Source organism: Capricornis sumatraensis, chromosome 9 (genome assembly GCF_032405125.1).
Source record: "Capricornis sumatraensis isolate serow.1 chromosome 9, serow.2, whole genome shotgun sequence".
NCBI classification, from domain to species: Eukaryota; Metazoa; Chordata; class Mammalia; order Artiodactyla; family Bovidae; genus Capricornis; species Capricornis sumatraensis.
In genome coordinates, this window is record NC_091077.1 from 22,902,148 (window position 1) to 22,920,361 (window position 18,214).

Below are 18,214 nucleotides of genomic sequence, written 5' to 3' on the forward strand. Positions count from 1 at the left end.
GGTAAATATTATTTCCCCACTAAAAGGATATAGTGAGAGTGAAAGTCGCTCAGTCGTGTCCGACTTTGCGACCCCATGGACTATACAGTCCATGGAATTCTCCAGGCCAGAATACTGGAGTGGGTAGCCTTTCCCTTCTCCAGGGGATCTTCCCAAACCAGGGATCGAACCCAGGTCTCCCACACTGCAGGTGGATTCTTTACCGATTGAGCCACCAAGGAAATAATATATCGCATGTGGAGTAGGAAATGTATTAGGCTATCAATTCGTGTCAGAAAGCAAATAAATATAAAAAAACCATTGAGAATTGATCAGAAGTTTGTAACTTAAAAGGGATAGCTTGACTATCAAAAAATAGTGTTAAAATTTTTTAGCAGAAAGTGTTAGTCACTCAGTGGTGTCTGACTCTGTGACTTCTTGGACTGTAGCTGGCCAGGCTCCTCTGTCCATAGAATTCTCCAGGGAAGAATACTGGAATGGGTTGCCATGTCCTTCTCCAGGGGATCTTCCCAGTCCAGGGATCAAACCTAAGTCTCCCACTTTGCAGGCAGATTCTTTATTGTCTGAGCCACCAGGGCCGCTTTTAGCAAGAGGGGATATTGAAATTGATTAAAACCTTTTTTCTACATTTGTTACAGTGATCTGTGCCTTTTTCTCCTTTGATTTCTTAATATTATTATTAATAGATTTTTATAATATTAAACTACCCTTTGTTCTTGTACTACAACTTAAAGGCTGTGGTGTAATTTAACAGAGACAGATCCCATAACGCAGACCATGACTGTTAATGATAACACTGTTTTCAACATTGAGTAGTCTGTTTTTAGTGATGGGGAATGTGCTGTGGTTAGTTGTTAAGTCGTCTCCAACTCTTTGTGATCCCATGGACTGCACTCTGCCAGGTTTCTCTGCCCATGGAAGTTCCCAGGCAAGAATACTGAAGTGAATTGCCATTTCCGTCTCCAGGTGGTCTTGCCAACTGGGAGGTCAAATCTATATCTCCTGCATTGACAAGCGTATTCTTTACCAGTGAACCACCAGGAAAGCCCCTTACATACCCAGTAAAGGCTTGACCTGAGCTATTTGTTATATTTTTTCTGTTCTTCTAGGCTTAACTTGATAACTGAGTTTAGGATTCTTGCATTCATTATTTCGTAGTGAGATGTTACCTTGTGATTTACTTTCTAGGACTCTCATTTATGTATTCAGATTCTGTGGGCCTTGGGGCTTCAGAGGTGACTTAGTGGTAAAGAATCTGTCTGCTAATGCAGGAGACTTTGGTTTGATCCCTTGGTTGGAAAGATCTATTGGCGAAAAAAAATGGCAACACACTGTAGTGTTCTTATCTGGAAAACCCCATGGACCAGAGGAACCTGGCGAGCTACAGTCCATGGGTTGCATAGAGTCGGACACGTCTTAGCAGCTAAACAACAGTTTCTGTCCGCCTTAGTACTTGAAGGCTGTTAACTCTTTTTCTGCATTTGATGGAAGATTTATTTTTTTAACTTGAAAAGATTCTTCCATTTACATCCATTGTGATTGCTGACAGGTTTGGGTTTACTTTTAACACATTATGTCATTTGTATATATTCTATTTTTTTCTCTCATTATTTTTGTTCTCTATATAAGATAGTGTGTTCTTTTTTCCACTCTCAACTCCCTCCCCCAGTACTCCTTTAGATACAGTGTATTTGGTCTGTTCTTTTCATGCTAATTCTAGGCTACTTAAAAATAACTAAAGTTAATAGTTAGCAAAGTTGATAAAAGGTTATTACTGGTGACTATTAACAAAACATAATTGCTTTTGACCAGTATTTTAGTAATACATACTGATTTCACAAATTTTGTCTGATAGTATTATGTTATGCAGCCTTTGTTTGCTCAGTTTAACCATGTATTTAACGTTTCTTTGCTTTTAGTTATTTCTTGGATTTGAGACTTGACTTATGGTACCATTTGTGTTACATCTTGAGGCACATCCTTTTAAATTTTTCTTTAATAAAGGGGTTTTGTTGGTAAACATTTCAGTTGGGTATATTGTTTTTTACTTTTTCTTTCTTTTGCCTGGAAATACCTTTATTTTGTATTAAGGATTATTTTGCTATGAATGCACTTTTAGGAGAAAAAAATCTTTTTTTTACCAGCCGTCAGTGTATTCTGTTTCCTGGTATCCATTGTTTTTTGAGAAGTCAGTTATTACTTTAATTGCCCTTCCTTTATAGCTGATCTTTATTTTTTTTCTGGCTGCACTGAAAATCTGTTTATCTTTTCTGTGTGAATTTGCAGTTGTAGTTTATAAGTGTCAGGTGAGTGTATTCTCCTTGGTTCTGTTTCGTCACAACAAAGATTTGAAGTGACAGACATTAAAGCCCTCGGCACGTCACAGCTCTCGGGTCTTGGACGGACCATGTTATAGCTCTTAGGTCTCGAACAGACTGTGTTATAGCTCTTAGACAAATCAGTGTTACAGCTCTATTTTGTTTAGAAAATAGCAAGAGAATGCCATCCTCCAGGCGTGAGGGGATGCCGACCCAAAAACTTGAACCAGCGCACGGGAGAGAGGGAGAGAGCGAGCGAGAGCCCTTTGGCTCCTCTCTTTGTATGCTTCTTCCTCCCCCTGGGCCTGCCCTATGTAAACTGGGCCAGCCAGGAGTGCTGTTTGTTCTCCCCAAGATCCTCACTCTGGTCCTCCGTTTTGGATTACTGTTTCCTATTCTGACTACCTAACATAAGTACACTGCTTCAGATTTGTTGGAGAGTTTTGAGCTGTTTTATTTTTTACTTTGGCTGTGCTAGGTCATTGTCGTGGCACAGGGGCTTCTATAGTTATGGAGCACTGGCTCTAGAGCACGTGGTCTTAGTTACCCCAGAGCGTGTGATCTTAATTCCCTAACCAGTGACTAAGCACACATTCCCTGTGCTTGAAGGTGGATCCTCAACCCCTGAACCACCAGGGAATTCCCTTTCATGGACATTTTAGAATAGCTTAGTAAAATTATCTCAGTTATTTTCTCTTTGGACATCATCTTCATTTTTCTATTATCACCTTCTTGAACTTTGTTTAAATATGTTAAATATTTTCAGCTAATTCTCTGTATTTAAGATTTTTTTTTCTTCTTTTTCATCTCATTCTGACTTTGTACTCCATACTGCTATTTTTTAGCTCTGTTTTCCTAGTTCACTAATTCTCTGTTTGCTAAGTCACTTCAGTCGTGTCCGACTCTGTGTGACCCCATAGACAGCAGCCCACCAGGCTTCCCTGTCCCTGGGATTCTCCAGGCAAGAACACTGGAGTGGGTTGCCATTTCCTTCTCCAGTGCATGAAAGTGAAAAGTGAAAGGGAAGTCGCTCAGTCGTGTCCGACTCTTCGCGACCCCATGGACCGCAGCCTACCAGTCTCCTCTGTTCATGGGATTTTCCAGGCAAGAGTACTGGAGTGGGGTGCCATCGCCTTCTCCGAATTCTCTGTTTAGTTACTTCTTAATATCAACTTAAAAAATGTACAATGTGAGGGTTTCGAGTTAAGTTTTATTTGGGCAAAATGAGGACTGTAACCCAGGAGATAGCACCTCAGATAGCTCTAATAAACTGCTCCAGAGAGGCAGGGAGGAAGGTCAGTATGTTGGTGATTTGGGTGAAGGGAGAATCCATGCAATCAAGCATGTGTTATTGTGCAGAAGCTTTCTGCTAGTCAGGAGGAGCAGACTGGCTCCTCTAGTCTGCTAGAGGAGCTAGTCTGAAGCTCCTCATGAGGATGTTAGTGTTTTTCTGGATATGAGATATAAGAAATGGGCTCATAAAATTGGCTGCTGTAAGTATCTGACTATCAAAAGACCTATTCTTCATTTTTCTTTACTTTCTCTCTCTCACTTTGGGTAATTTCTGTTGACTTGATTGCATCAGGTCTAGTGATCAAAGGCATTCCTCATCTTTCAGTTCAGTTGCTCATTCGTGTCCGACTCTTTGCGACCCCATTAATTGCAGCACGCCAGGCCTCCATGTCCATCACCAACTACAGGAGTTGACTCAGACTCAGGTCCATCGAGTCAGTGATGCCATCCAGCCATCTCATCCTCTGTCATCCCCTTCTCCTCCTGCCCGCAATCCCTCCCAGCATCAGAGTATTTTCCAATGAGTCAGCTCTTCCCAAGAGGTGGCCAAAGTACTGGACTTTCAGCTTTAGCATCATTCCTTCCAAGGAAATCCCAGGGTTGATCTCCTTCAGAATGGACTGGTTGGATCTCCTGGCAATCCAAGGAACTCTCAAGAGTCTTCTCCAACAGCACAGTTCAAAAGCATCAATTCTTCAGCACTCAGCCTTCACAGTCCAACTCTCACATCCATACATGACCACAGGAAAAACCATAGCCTTGACTAGACGGACCTTAGTCAGCAAAGTAATGTCTCTGCCTTTCAATATGCTAACTAGGTTGGTCATAACTTTTCTTCCAAGGAGTAAGGGTCTTTTAATTTCATGGCCGCAGGCACCACCTGCAGTGGTTTTGGAGCCCCCAAAAATAAAGTCTGACACTGTTTCCACTGTTTCCCCATCTATTTCCCATGAAGTGATGGGACCCGATGCCATGATCTTCGTTTTCTGGATGTTGAGCTTTAAGCCGACTTTTTCACTCTCCTCTTTCACCTTCATCAAGAGGCTTTTTGGTTCCTCTTCACTTTCTGCCATAAGGGTGGTGTTATCTGCGTATCTGAGGTTATTGATATTTCTCCCGGCAATCCTGATTCCAGCTTGTGCTTCTTCCAGCCCAGTGTTTCTCATGATGTACTCTGCATAGAAGTTAAATAAGCACGGTGACAGTATACAGCCTTGACGCACTCCTTTTTCTAATTGGAACCAGTCTGTTGTTCCATGTCCAGTTCTAACTGTTGCTTCCCGACCTGCATATAGAGTTCTCAGGAGGCACGTGAGGTGGTCTGGTATTCCCATCTCTTTCAGAATGTTCTACAGTTTATTGCGATCCACACAGTCAAAGGCTTTGGCATAGTCAATAAAGCAGAAATAGATGTTTTTCTGGAACTCTCTTGCTTTTTCGATGATCCAGCAGATGTTGGCAATTTGATCTCTGGTTCCTCTGCCTTTCCTAAAACCAGTCTGAACATCAGGAAGTTCACGGTTCACGTATTGCTGAAGCCTGGCTTGGAGAATTTTGAGCATTACTTTACTAGCGTGTGAGATGAGTGCAATTGTGCAGTAGTTTGAGCATTCTTTGGCATTGCCTTTCTTAGGGATTGGAATGAAAACTGACCTTTTCCAGTCCTGTGGCCACTGCTGAGTTTTCCAAATTTGCTGGCATATTGAGTGCAGCACTTTCACAGCATCATCTTTCAGGATTTGAAATAGCTCCACTGGAATGCCATCACCTCCACTAGCTTTGTTCGTAGTGATGCTTTCTAAGGCCCACTTGACTTCACATTCCAGGATGTCTGGCTCTAGATCAGTGATCACGCCATTGTGATTATCCGGGTCGTGAAGATCTTTTTTGTACAGTTCTTCTGTGTATTCCTGCCACCTCTTCTTAGTATCTTCTGCTTCTGTTAGGTCCAGACCATTTCTGTCCTTTATTTTGCCCTTCTTTGCATGAAATGTTCCCTTGGTATCTCTAATTTTCTTGAAGAGATCTCTAGTCTTTCCCATTCTGTTCTTTTCCTCTATTTCTTTGCACTGATCGCTGAAGAAGGCTTTCTTATCTCTTCTTGCTATTCTCTGGAACTCTGCATTCAGATGCTTATATCTTTCCTTTTCTCCTTTGCTTTTCGCTTCTCTTCTTTTCACAGCTATTTGTAAGGCCTCCCCAGACAGCCATTTTGCTTTTTTGCATTTCTTTTCCATGGGGATGGTCTTGATCCCTGTCTCCTGTACAATGTCACGAACCTCATTCTATAGTTCATCAGGCACTCTATCTATCAGATCTAGGCCCTTAAATCTATTTCTCACTTCCACTGTATAATCATAAGGGGTTTGATTTAGGTCATACCTGTATGGTCTAGCGGTTTCCCCTGTTTTCTTCAATTTGAGTCTGAATTTGGTAATAACGAGTTCATGATCTGAGCCACAGTCAGCTCCTGGTCGTGTTTTTGTTGACTGTATAGAGCTTCTCCATCTTTGGCTGCAAAGAATATAATCAGTCTGATTTCGGTTAGTACCATGTTTTTGTTTCTGAAATTGTCATTTTGCTCTAATACCTTTCTTATGTCTGCTCCATCTGTCTAGTTATATTGTCCACATTTTCTGCTGGACCATTACCATATTAATTATGGTTTTAAATTCTGTCTGATGTTGATCTGGGTCTTTCTTAATTTTCATCGATTGCTCTGTTGATTGCTTTGTCTCTTGGCAGTGGATTGAGTAGTTTTTTAAAAATTGTTTTTAGTTTTATGTGAGTTACTGTTTTGTATTTGATCCTAAATATTGTGTGTTAGAGCAGTAAAGACACAAGGTAGATAGTGTTTAGGCCTGGAGAGGAACACATCTTTTCTGATAGAATTGAGCTAGATCAGTAGTTTCAGTTTTCTCTACTGTTACTTTTGTGTTCAGGTCTGAGACTGGTTTTTTGAAAAATTTTTCTGAGTGTTCGTCTTCCACCCTCACTTTTAGGCCTTCTCTGTGCCCTGTGTTTCAGACAGTATATATCTCCATGTTCTCATCCTTCTTTCTAATGTAGACGGCTATTTCTTGTTACTCACCATTTGCTAGCCTGGCGGTTGGGAGGGAGGGCACTTGGGGAGGATTTTTTTTTCTGGTCTTTATCTGTTTGGTTGCTATTTATAATCTCTGGCTCATTTTCAACTTTTTGTTTGTTTGTTTAAAGTTTTTTCTTCTTTATCATAGCTTTATATTTTCTGATACTTCCAATATATTGGAATATTTGCAGATGTGATTCTTTTACCTTTTCTGACAATAGTTGTTCATCATGTCTCTTAGGTTTTCTTGTAGTTGAGGCTGTGTGTGTGTGTGTGTGTGTGTTTTTTTTTCTTTCTGTTTTTAGTTTTGGGGTTTTTGAGGGGGTCAGTTATTTGTGACTTCATGTGTCTTGAACTTTTAGGTGTGGGGATTCTTTGGTTTGGGTTAAAGTTGCATTCTTGCAAACAGGTTTTAGATTTGCTTTTGTCTCTTGCATGTATGTATTTTTTTTGTCCTAAAATTCTTTGCGTTTTCTTATACCCTTAAAGTATAATGAATTGAAACTATAGACCTGCACTAAGGATGGCCTCTCTCTTGAATTTCCCCTACCCTCAGCAGGTCTTTTCTCAGTGCCAAGCAGTTTTTCTTCCACTCCCTTCTTCAGGATAGACTTAAACCTTACAGTGAGCATGTAGCTCCTTGAGATGAGTGAGTCTCTTATGCATTCCCTGTCTTTGGTGGATTCTCTAACCATCAGTGTGGGATAGCTCCTCTAGGCCTTCCTGCGCCTGCGCAGTGGTGGCTGTGCGGGCGCAGGAAGGCATAGAGGAGCTATCCCACGTTGAAGGTCAGGAAGGGTGGTGGTGAGGAGATACCCCTCATCCAAGGTAAGGAGCAGCGGCTGCGCTTTACTAGAGCAGCCGTGAAGAGATACCTCACTCCCAAGGTAAGAGAAACCCAAGTAAGATGGTAGGTGTTGCAAGAGGGCATCAGAGGGCAGACACACTGAAACCATACTCACAGAAAACTAGTCAGTCTAATCACACTAGGACCACAGCCTTGTCTAACTCAATGAAACCAAGCCATGCCTGCAGGGCAACCCAAGATGGGCGGGTCATGGTGGAAAGATCTGACAGAATGTGGTCCACTGGAGAAGGGAATGGCAAAACACTTCAGTATTCTTGCCTCAAGAACCCCGTGAACAGTATGAAAAGGCAAAATGATAGGATACTGAAAGAGGAACTCCCTAGGTCAGTAGGTGCCCAATGTGCTACTGGAGATCAGTGAAAAGAATGAAGAAAGAAAGAAGAAAGAAAGAATGAAGGGATGGAGCCAAAGCAAAAACAATAGCCAGCTGTGGATGTGACTGGTGATAGAAGCAAAGTCCGATGCTGTAAAGAGCAGTATTGCATAGCAACCTGGAATGTCAGGTCCATGAATCAAGGCAAATTGGACGTGGTCAAACAAGAGATGGCAAGAATGAACGTCAACAATCTAGGAATCAGCGAACTAAAATGGACTGGAATGGGTGAATTTAACTCAGATGACCATTATATCTACTACTGTGGGCAGGAATCCCTCAGAAGAAATGGAGTAGCCATCATGGTCAACAAAAGCATCCGAAATGCAGTACTTGGATGCAATCTCAAAAACGACAGAATGATCTCTGTTCGTTTCCAAGGCAAACCATTCAGTATGACAGTAATCCAAGTCTATGCCCCAGCCTGTAACACTGACGAAGCTGAAGTTGAACGGTTTTATGAAGACCTACAAGACCTTTTAGAACTAACACTCAAAAAAGATGTCCTTTTCATTATAGGGGACTGGAATGCAAAAGTAGGAAGTCCAGAAACCCCTGGAGTAACAGGCAAATTTGGCCTTGGAATGCAAAACAAAGCATGGCAAAGACTCATAGAGTTTTGCCAGGAAAATGCACTGGTCATAGCAAACACCCTCTTCCAACAACACAAGAGAAGACTCTACACATGGACATCACCAGATGGTCAACACCGAAATCAGACTGATTATATTCTTTGCAGCCAAAGATGGAGAAGCTCTATACAGTCAACAAAAACACGACCAGGAGCTGACTGTGGCTCAGATCATGAACTCGTTATTACCAAATTCAGACTCAAATTGAAGAAAACAGGGGAAACCGCTAGACCATACAGGTATGACCTAAATCAAACCCCTTATGATTATACAGTGGAAGTGAGAAATAGATTTAAGGGCCTAGATCTGATAGATAGAGTGCCTGATGAACTATAGAATGAGGTTCGTGACATTGTACAGGAGACAGGGATCAAGACCATCCCCATGGAAAAGAAATGCAAAAAAGCAAAATGGCTGTCTGGGGAGGCCTTACAAATAGCTGTGAAAAGAAGAGAAGCGAAAAGCAAAGGAGAAAAGGAAAGATATAAGCATCTGAATGCAGAGTTCCAGAGAATAGCAAGAAGAGATAAGAAAGCCTTCTTCAGCGATCAGTGCAAAGAAATAGAGGAAAAGAACAGAATGGGAAAGACTAGAGATCTCTTCAAGAAAATTAGAGATACCAAGGGAACATTTCATGCAAAGAAGGGCAAAATAAAGGACAGAAATGGTCTGGACCTAACAGAAGCAGAAGATACTAAGAAGAGGTGGCAGGAATACACAGAAGAACTGTACAAAAAAGATCTTCACGACCCGGATAATCACAATGGCGTGATCACTGATCTAGAGCCAGACATCCTGGAATGTGAAGTCAAGTGGGCCTTAGAAAGCATCACTACGAACAAAGCTAGTGGAGGTGATGGCATTCCAGTGGAGCTATTTCAAATCCTGAAAGATGATGCTGTGAAAGTGCTGCACTCAATATGCCAGCAAATTTGGAAAACTCAGCAGTGGCCACAGGACTGGAAAAGGCCAGTTTTCATTCCAATCCCTAAGAAAGGCAATGCCAAAGAATGCTCAAACTACTGCACAATTGCACTCATCTCACACGCTAGTAAAGTAATGCTCAAAATTCTCCAAGCCAGGCTTCAGCAATACGTGAACCGTGAACTTCCTGATGTTCAGACTGGTTTTAGGAAAGGCAGAGGAACCAGAGATCAAATTGCCAACATCTGCTGGATCATCGAAAAAGCAAGAGAGTTCCAGAAAAACATCTATTTCTGCTTTATTGACTATGCCAAAGCCTTTGACTGTGTGGATCGCAATAAACTGTAGAACATTCTGAAAGAGATGGGAATACCAGACCACCTCACGTGCCTCCTGAGAACTCTATATGCAGGTCGGGAAGCAACAGTTAGAACTGGACATGGAACAACAGACTGGTTCCAATTAGAAAAAGGAGTGCGTCAAGGCTGTATACTGTCACCGTGCTTATTTAACTTCTATGCAGAGTACATCATGAGAAACACTGGGCTGGAAGAAGCACAAGCTGGAATCAGGATTGCCGGGAGAAATATCAATAACCTCAGATACGCAGATAACACCACCCTTATGGCAGAAAGTGAAGAGGAACCAAAAAGCCTCTTGATGAAGGTGAAAGAGGAGAGTGAAAAAGTCGGCTTAAATAAAGCTCAACATCCAGAAAACGAAGATCATGGCATCGGGTCCCATCACTTCATGGGAAATAGATGGGGAAACAGTGGAAACAGTGTCAGACTTTATTTTTGGGGGCTCCAAAACCACTGCAGGTGGTGCCTGCGGCCATGAAATTAAAAGACCCTTACTCCTTGGAAGAAAAGTTATGACCAACCTAGTTAGCATATTGAAAGGCAGAGACATTACTTTGCTGACTAAGGTCCGTCTAGTCAAGGCTATGGTTTTTCCTGTGGTCATGTATGGATGTGAGAGTTGGACTGTGAAGGCTGAGTGCTGAAGAATTGATGCTTTTGAACTGTGCTGTTGGAGAAGACTCTTGAGAGTTCCTTGGATTGCCAGGAGATCCAACCAGTCCATTCTGAAGGAGATCAACCCTGGGATTTCCTTGGAAGGAATGATGCTAAAGCTGAAAGTCCAGTACTTTGGCCACCTCTTGGGAAGAGCTGACTCATTGGAAAATACTCTGATGCTGGGAGGGATTGCGGGCAGGAGGAGAAGGGGATGACAGAGGATGAGATGGCTGGATGGCATCACTGACTCGATGGACCTGAGTCTGAGTGAATTCCTGTAGTTGGTGATGGACATGGAGGCCTGGCGTGCTGCGATTAATTGGGTTACAAACAGTCGGACACGACTGAGCGACTGTAGTGAACTAACCATCAAAGTGGAAAGTCTTGCCTTTAAAGTTGAGAAATCATCTGATAGATTGGGGCTTTGTTGCTAGCCTGTTTCCTGGTATTTTGCCTTCACTTCATTCTTTGCATTAGGATTCCTACTTTTGTGCCATTTCAGTATGTGTTTATGAGATTTCACTTTTAAAATCTAATCTCACATTTCAGTTGTGTTCAGTGAGCGTTTAATCATTTATACATTGTTTGCTTTTTTCTTTTCATTTGGTACTTTCCCCCACATTTTTGAGGCTTAGAAACTCCTTTCCTAATTTTAATTTACTACTATTTCTATCTTGAAAATCCTTTATCATTTAAATCACTGTTTTTGCTAGATAAATGGTAGATAATAAAAGATCTAAGAATCATTATACTGGAATTTCACCTAAATAATCTAGAACATCCTGTGGAATAGGATGGTATGAAGCAATGAACTTTTCAGTCACACTTAATTTTTGAATTTTTGCTCATCCATTTGTGTGAAATAAAAAGCTTTATGAGGCTCCATAGCATCTGTTAACAGAAAGAGTAGCTATGCTGTGAGCCTTAAAGGATATAACTTACAGTTTCTGATACTTGGCCCAATGTAGTGATTTAGTAAATAAGATCATTTTTTAAAAGAGGAAATTTAATCTCAAAGAGGTGACATGTATTTACTACCTGTACAAAATTCTGTAGTTTTGAATTAGGCTGTCAACACATGAGTCTTCTGGATTTTACCTTTCAAAAAAATAATATTCAGTAAGTTATCCTGCCTGCCTGTGTATTTGTTGAGTATCTTACACATACTTGAAAGGGCTTAAAATCTGTAGGGAGAAAGAAAGAATTTAATGCCCATTTTGGCAAAGATTTTTAATAAGTGAGCAAAGATGAATATAAATATAATACAGTTCTTATACTAGAGAACTTGTAGTGAGGTGGGCTTATCTAATAATTACGGCTAATATACTTAGTGCTGTAGAAGGGGTGATACCTTCTTGGGGCAGAGGTAGGGTTAGTTGAACTGGGTTATGAGGAATATATAGCTTGCCAAGATTTTAGCAGAGGAGGAATGACTTTTAGGCAGAAATAATACAAATGAATGCAAAGGCCTGAAAGCAGTCCTATTTATGAGAACTCTGGGTCAGGTACACATAGTAAACCAGTCAAAGGAATGTCTTGTGGTCATTGAAGAGATGGCAGTTGAGATGTTCTCACATGATCGGTAGCATATGAAGATAAAATGGATAGAATAACGGAAATTGAAATAGGTAAACTTGTTTAGCAGAATGTAACTTATTTATGTTTCAGTTCAGTTGCTCCATCGTGTCTGACTCTTTGCAACCCCATGGACTGCAGCATGCCAGGCCTCCCTCTCCACCACCAACTCCTGGGATTTATTCAAACTTACGTCCATCAAGTCCGTGATGCCATCCAACGATCTCATCCTCTGTCATCCCCTTCTCCTCCCGCCTTCAATCTTTCCTGGCATCAGGGTCTTTTCAGATGAATCAGTTCTTCACATCAGGTGGCCAAAGTAGGGAACCATGAATAGTCACAGTGTTTTGACTGCTACTTACTCCTGAACACTCACATTGGAAACAGAACTGTTTAGACATTGATTCTCTCTGAGAATTCATCAGGAAGTTTTGCATATCTCATTGGAGCTTTTAAGTGAGAGGATTTTTTGTGAGGAGGATGTGGGAGCAGTTTCTCCAGACTTCCTTGTGTAAGATTCAGTGCTAAAAATGTTTCGGCAATGGAGCACATATGGCTTGGGATAGCAAATGTAATAGTTTAAATTTATTTGGTATCCACTAGAGGTCCACTGTAGCATTTTGAACAGGGGACGACATACTGTTTTATCTAGGTGATTTACCTGACCATGCCAGATGGAATTGGAGAAGACCGTGACAGAAGCAGTAAGTTTAGGACTGAAGTGATGAAGGCTTGACTAAGGAATGGTGATAGTGGGAATGAAAAGGCATCATGAAAGGGATTTCTAAAAAACCATTCTACAGTTTTGAAGAAATGATTGAAGATAAGATTTGGAAGATAAGCAGAGGAATTGGAAATGTTGAAATTTCATTCTTGGATGACTCGGATATTTTTGATATCATCAGCAAGTGATACAATATTAGCAGGAGAAGTAGTTGTGGGAAAAAGCTGAAATTGTTTGTTATTTATTGAATGTGAGGTTAATTATAAGTCTACTTTAGAACATGTCAGTATACCTTTGCAAAAGTGATTTTTTAAAGTTATGATGTAATTTGTAATTTTTAGTAGATAGGCAAGATAGTCTTTTTCTTTCCTTCCAGTTATATTGAGGGATAATAATAAATATTTATTTTATTATCCTTCCAGTTTTTTTATTATATATGTAAATTTATACATATACAACTGTATAAGTTTAAGTCATAATGATTTGACTTAACATCATGAAGTGATAAAGCACAATAAATTTAATGACTGACCATCATCTCATGTAGATAGAAAGTTAAATAGAAAAAAATGTTTTTCTTGTGATGAGAATGCTTAGGATTTACTCTTAACAGCTTTCATATATAACATGTGTGTCACTGAGTTGTATACAATAGTGTTTGTTTATTGTGTTGACATCACATCCCTAGTACTTAATTGCCTTATAACTGGAAATTTCTGCTTTATTTTTTCTTTTTTTAAATCTATTTTAATTGGAGGATAATTAAAATACTGTGATGGTTTCTGTCATACATCAGTATGAATCAACCATAGTTATACATGTGTCCCTTCCACCTCCCCCCACCCTATCCCTCCAGGTTGTGACAGAGCACTGGATTTGGGTGCCCTGTGTCATATATCAAACTCACACTGGTTATCTATTTTACATATGGTAGCATATATGTCTCAGTGCTATTCTCTCAAATCATCTCACCTTCTCCTTCTCCCACCGAGTCCAAAGGTCTGTTCTCTATATCTGTGTTTCCTTTGCTACTCTGCATGTAGGATCACTGATGCCGTCTTTCTAGATTTCATATACATGCATTAATTTGCAGTATTTATCTTTGTTTCTGACTTGCTTCACTTTAATAGTCTCTAGATTCATCTGCCTCATTAAAACTGACTAGAATGTGTTCCTTTTTATAGCTTTTGAGTAATATTCCTTTTGCATTTTCATCCTTTTTAGTAATATTCCATTTTGTGTATGTATGACAACTTCCTTACCCATTCATCTGCTAGTAGACATCTAGGTTGCTTCCATGTCATAGCCATTGTAAATAGTGCTGCAGTGAACATCAGGATACATGTGATGTGTCTTTTCCAATTCTGGTTTCCTCAGGGTATATGCCCAGTAGTGGGATTGCTGAGTTGTGTGGCAGTTTTAGTCCTAGTTGTTTTAAGGAAACTTCATACTGTTCTGCATAGTGGTTTTATCAGTTTGCATTCCCACCAGCAGTGTAAGAGGGTTCCCTTTTCTCTACAACTTTCTCCTGGGCACTCTCCAGCATTTATTGTTTGTAGACTTTTTGATAATGGCCATTCTGACCAGTGTGAGATGATTCCTCACGGTGGTTTTGATTTGCATTTCTCTAATAATAAGCAATGTTGAGGATCTTTTCATGTGTTTATTGGCCATCTGTATGTCATCTGTTTAGGTCTTCTGCCCACTTTTTTGATTGCCTTGTTTGTTTTTCTGATATTAAGCTGCGTAAGCTGCTTGCATATTTTGGAGATTAATTCTTTGCAGATGTTTCCATTGTTGTTATTTTCTCCCATTCTGAGTGCCATCTTTTTACCTTGCTTATAGTTTCCTTTGTTGTGCAAAATCTGTTAAGCTTAATTAGGTCCCATTTGTTTGGTTTTATTTCCATTACTCTGGGTTGTGGGTCATAGAGGATGTTGCTGTGATTTATGTCAGAGAATGTTCTGCCTATATTTTCTTCTAAGAGTTTTATAGCTTCTAGTCTTACATTTAGGTCTTTAACCCATTTAGAATTTATTTTTGTGTACGGTGTTAGAAAGTGTTCTAATTTCATTCTTTTACACATAGTTCACCAGTTTTCCCACACCAATTGTTGAAGAAACTGTCTTTTCTCCATTGTATATTTTTGCCTCTTTTGTCAAAGTTAAGGTGTCCATAGGTGCAAGGATTTATCTCCAGGCTTTCTGTTTTGTTCCATTGATCTATTTTTTTATTTTTGTGCCAGTACCATACTGTTTTGTTGACTGTAGCTTTGTAGTATAGTATGAATTTGGGAAGGTTGATTCCTCCAGTTCCGTTCTTCTTCCCTCAGCCCTCATCTCTAGGAACCACAAATCTCATCTCTTTTACTGTGAGTGAGTTTGTTTTTGAAGTAAAATCAACCCAGAACACTGAGGTTAAACTAACTTAAGTGTTAGGTTAGTTCCTCTTACCCAAAGTAGTGATTTGGTATTTCTATACATTTCAAAATAATCACCACAATAAGTCCTATTACCATCTGTCACCATACAATGTTATTACAGATTTATTGACTGTATTCTTCACCCTGTGCATTTCATATCCATGAGTCATTTATTCTACAGCTGGATGTTTGTACCTGTTAATATCACTGAGCTATTTCTATCCTTCTCCTCCTCCCTTGGCAATGTAGTCTTGTATCAGTGGCATAAGTTTTGGAAACAGGCTTGTATTCTAGATCACCTTTAATAAGTATCACTGTTATGAGACTTGGAAGTCACTGATCTTTTTGGATTTTCCCTTGTTCACCTTTAAATTGGAAATAGTAACACCTGAGTACGTCAAGGCTGTATATTGTCACCCAGCAACTTCTATGCAGAGTACATCATGAGAAACGCTGGGCTGGAAGAAGCACAAGCTGGAATCATGATTGCTGGGAGAAATAGCAATAACCTAAGATATGCAGATGACACCACCCTTATGGCAGAAAGTGAAGAAGAACTAGAGTCTCTTGATGAAAGTCAAAGAGGAGAGTGAAAAAGTTGACTTAAAGCTCAACATTCAGAAAACTAAGATCATGACATCTGGTCCCATCCCTTCATGGGAAATAAATGGGGAAACAGTGAAAACAGTGGCAGACTTTATTTTTTGGGGCTCCAAAATCACTGTAGATGGTGATTGAAGCCATGAAATTAAAAGATGCTTACTCCTTGGAAGGAAAGTTATGACCAACCTAGATAGCCTATTCAAAATAAGAGACATTACTTTGCCAACAAAGGTCCATCTAGTCAAGGCTATGGTTTTTCCAGTGGTCATGTATGGATGTGAGAGTTGGACTGTGAAGAAAGCTGAGCACCGAAGAATTGATGCTTGTGAACTGTGGTGCTGGCAAAGACTCTTGAAAGTCCCTTGGACTGCAAGGAGATCCAACCAGTCCATCCTAAAGGAGATCAATCCTGGGTGTTCATTGGAAGGATTGATGCTGAAGCTGAAACTCCAATACTTTGTCTACCTCATGCGAAGATTTGACTCATTGGAAAAGACCCTGAATGCTGGGAGGGATTGGGGGCAGAAAGAGAAGGGGATGACAGAGGATGAGATGGCTGGATGGCATCACGGACTTGATGGACATGAGTTTGAGTGAACTCTGGGAGTTGGTGATGGACAGGGAGGCCTGGCATGCTGCGATTCATGAGATCGCAAAGAGTCGGACACAACTGAGTGACTGAACTGAACTGAATATCTGATTACAGGGCTGTTGTGTAAACTATATAGTATAATGTATATGCATGCTGGCCTAAAGCCCTCAGTAAATGTTAGGTTTCCCTTCCTCCGTAGAAGATGCCAGCCTTAGTTACTCTTGACTGTTTTCACACATTAAGATGGACATCAAAGAATAACACATAAAGCATTTTTGTTTCATTGTTTAGCAGTTCACTGAAGGCATAACCATGATTGTTTGCTAAATGAAATATGTGTATAACCAGGCAGTTTGTAATTAGACTAACTCAGATGTTGTGATATGTGTAGGTGTAGTTAACAGCCTTCATTTCTGGTAAGTGACTTTACTTAGGAGGATGTATGCTCATGTAAGCAAGAGAGACTATTTCCTGGGAGGAAATTGTGGTCTCCAGATCTTTATAATGTCACCTTTAATCTTTTTGTACTCATGAGCACTGTCCTATACAGACTGTTTTCTTGAGGCAGTTTTCTTGCTTGAAGTAAATGAAGCCTCCTTATGAGCCTGTTAAAACTCCACAGACTATCAGTAATATGGAAAAATTGGATGTTTAATCAGGACTGTGAACATGTGTTTCAGGTAGAGAATTCCAAAGATAATGAAGATAGTATTCTACAAAGAGAAATTCCTGCCAGACAGTCTCGAAGAAGGTTTCGGAAAATTAATTGTAAAGGAGAACGCCAGACTATTACTGATGATGTGGATGTTAACAACTATCTTTCTGTGAGTATATTTACGAACATTTCATTGATATTCCTTAATGTTCATATACAGTATGAACATAACATATTTTTGGTAATATCAGCATATATTTTTGGTAATATCAACACTTGGGCACTACAGATAAAAGTTTGGGGCACGTAAAGATATCTATATAATTTTTAAAAATGTTTCTGTTGTGTTGGCTTTGATAGAAATAGTCTTACCAGTGGGGTATTTGTTTTTGTTTAAATGGTGTAAAAGAATTTTTTTAATATATCTTTTTAGACATGCTTGTGGATTTTCTTACCTTTCTGTTGCTTGAACAGTGTGCCCTGAGTGTATGTGTGCCAAGAGAACTCAGAAAACAGACTCATTTGGGAGCTTTTTTTGTTTTATGGACTAAGGCATGCCAAAGAAATTTTAAAAATGTCGGTTCTTCCCTTCAGGTGTGGGACAGTTATGCTACTGTATGCTAGTGCAGAAATATATGCAATTGTTAAAGGTATGTTTTCACAGGCAATTACTGAAAGATGATGATGAAATAAACAACTTCCATATAACCAGAAAATCTTCTTAAGTCTTTAATATTGTAATGATAGATGCTGCTTTTCAGATTGAAAAGTATTGAGTTGGCCAAAAAGTTTTTTCAGAATTTCCCATATGATCTTACGGAAAATACTTGAAGAAACTTTTTGAATGATCCAATAGTTGAATCAAGGAATAAGGATAATTTAAGAAAGAATAAATCCAGGTGTGTTTTACAAGTTTTCAAAGGAAACTTGATCCCCCAAAATATAAAAACAGCCTAGAGATTTAGGGTATCAAAATTCCCAAGGGTATATGTTCTTTTGGTTGTCAGAAACAGAAATTCATTCCATCTTAGGAATAAGGAGGATTATTTAGGGAGTTGTTTGTGTTAGAGTGTTAAATTTGAGCAGCTGTAAGGATCTGATGCTGGGAGGGATTGGGGGCAGGAGGAA

At 39.8% G+C, this 18,214-nt stretch overlaps 1 protein-coding gene across 5 annotated transcripts in view; it reads left to right on the forward strand.

Annotated features, from left to right (window-relative positions):
- Positions 1-18,214, forward strand: part of RAPGEF6 (Rap guanine nucleotide exchange factor 6) — a 208,947-nt gene that overhangs the window by 64,264 nt on the left and 126,469 nt on the right. For all 5 annotated transcript variants that reach the window (XM_068979511.1, XM_068979509.1, XM_068979513.1 and 2 more), the window contains exon 6: positions 17,112-17,255. In XM_068979511.1, coding sequence (XP_068835612.1) covers positions 17,112-17,255 — 144 coding nt within the window. The remainder of the gene's footprint in view (positions 1-17,111; positions 17,256-18,214) is intronic.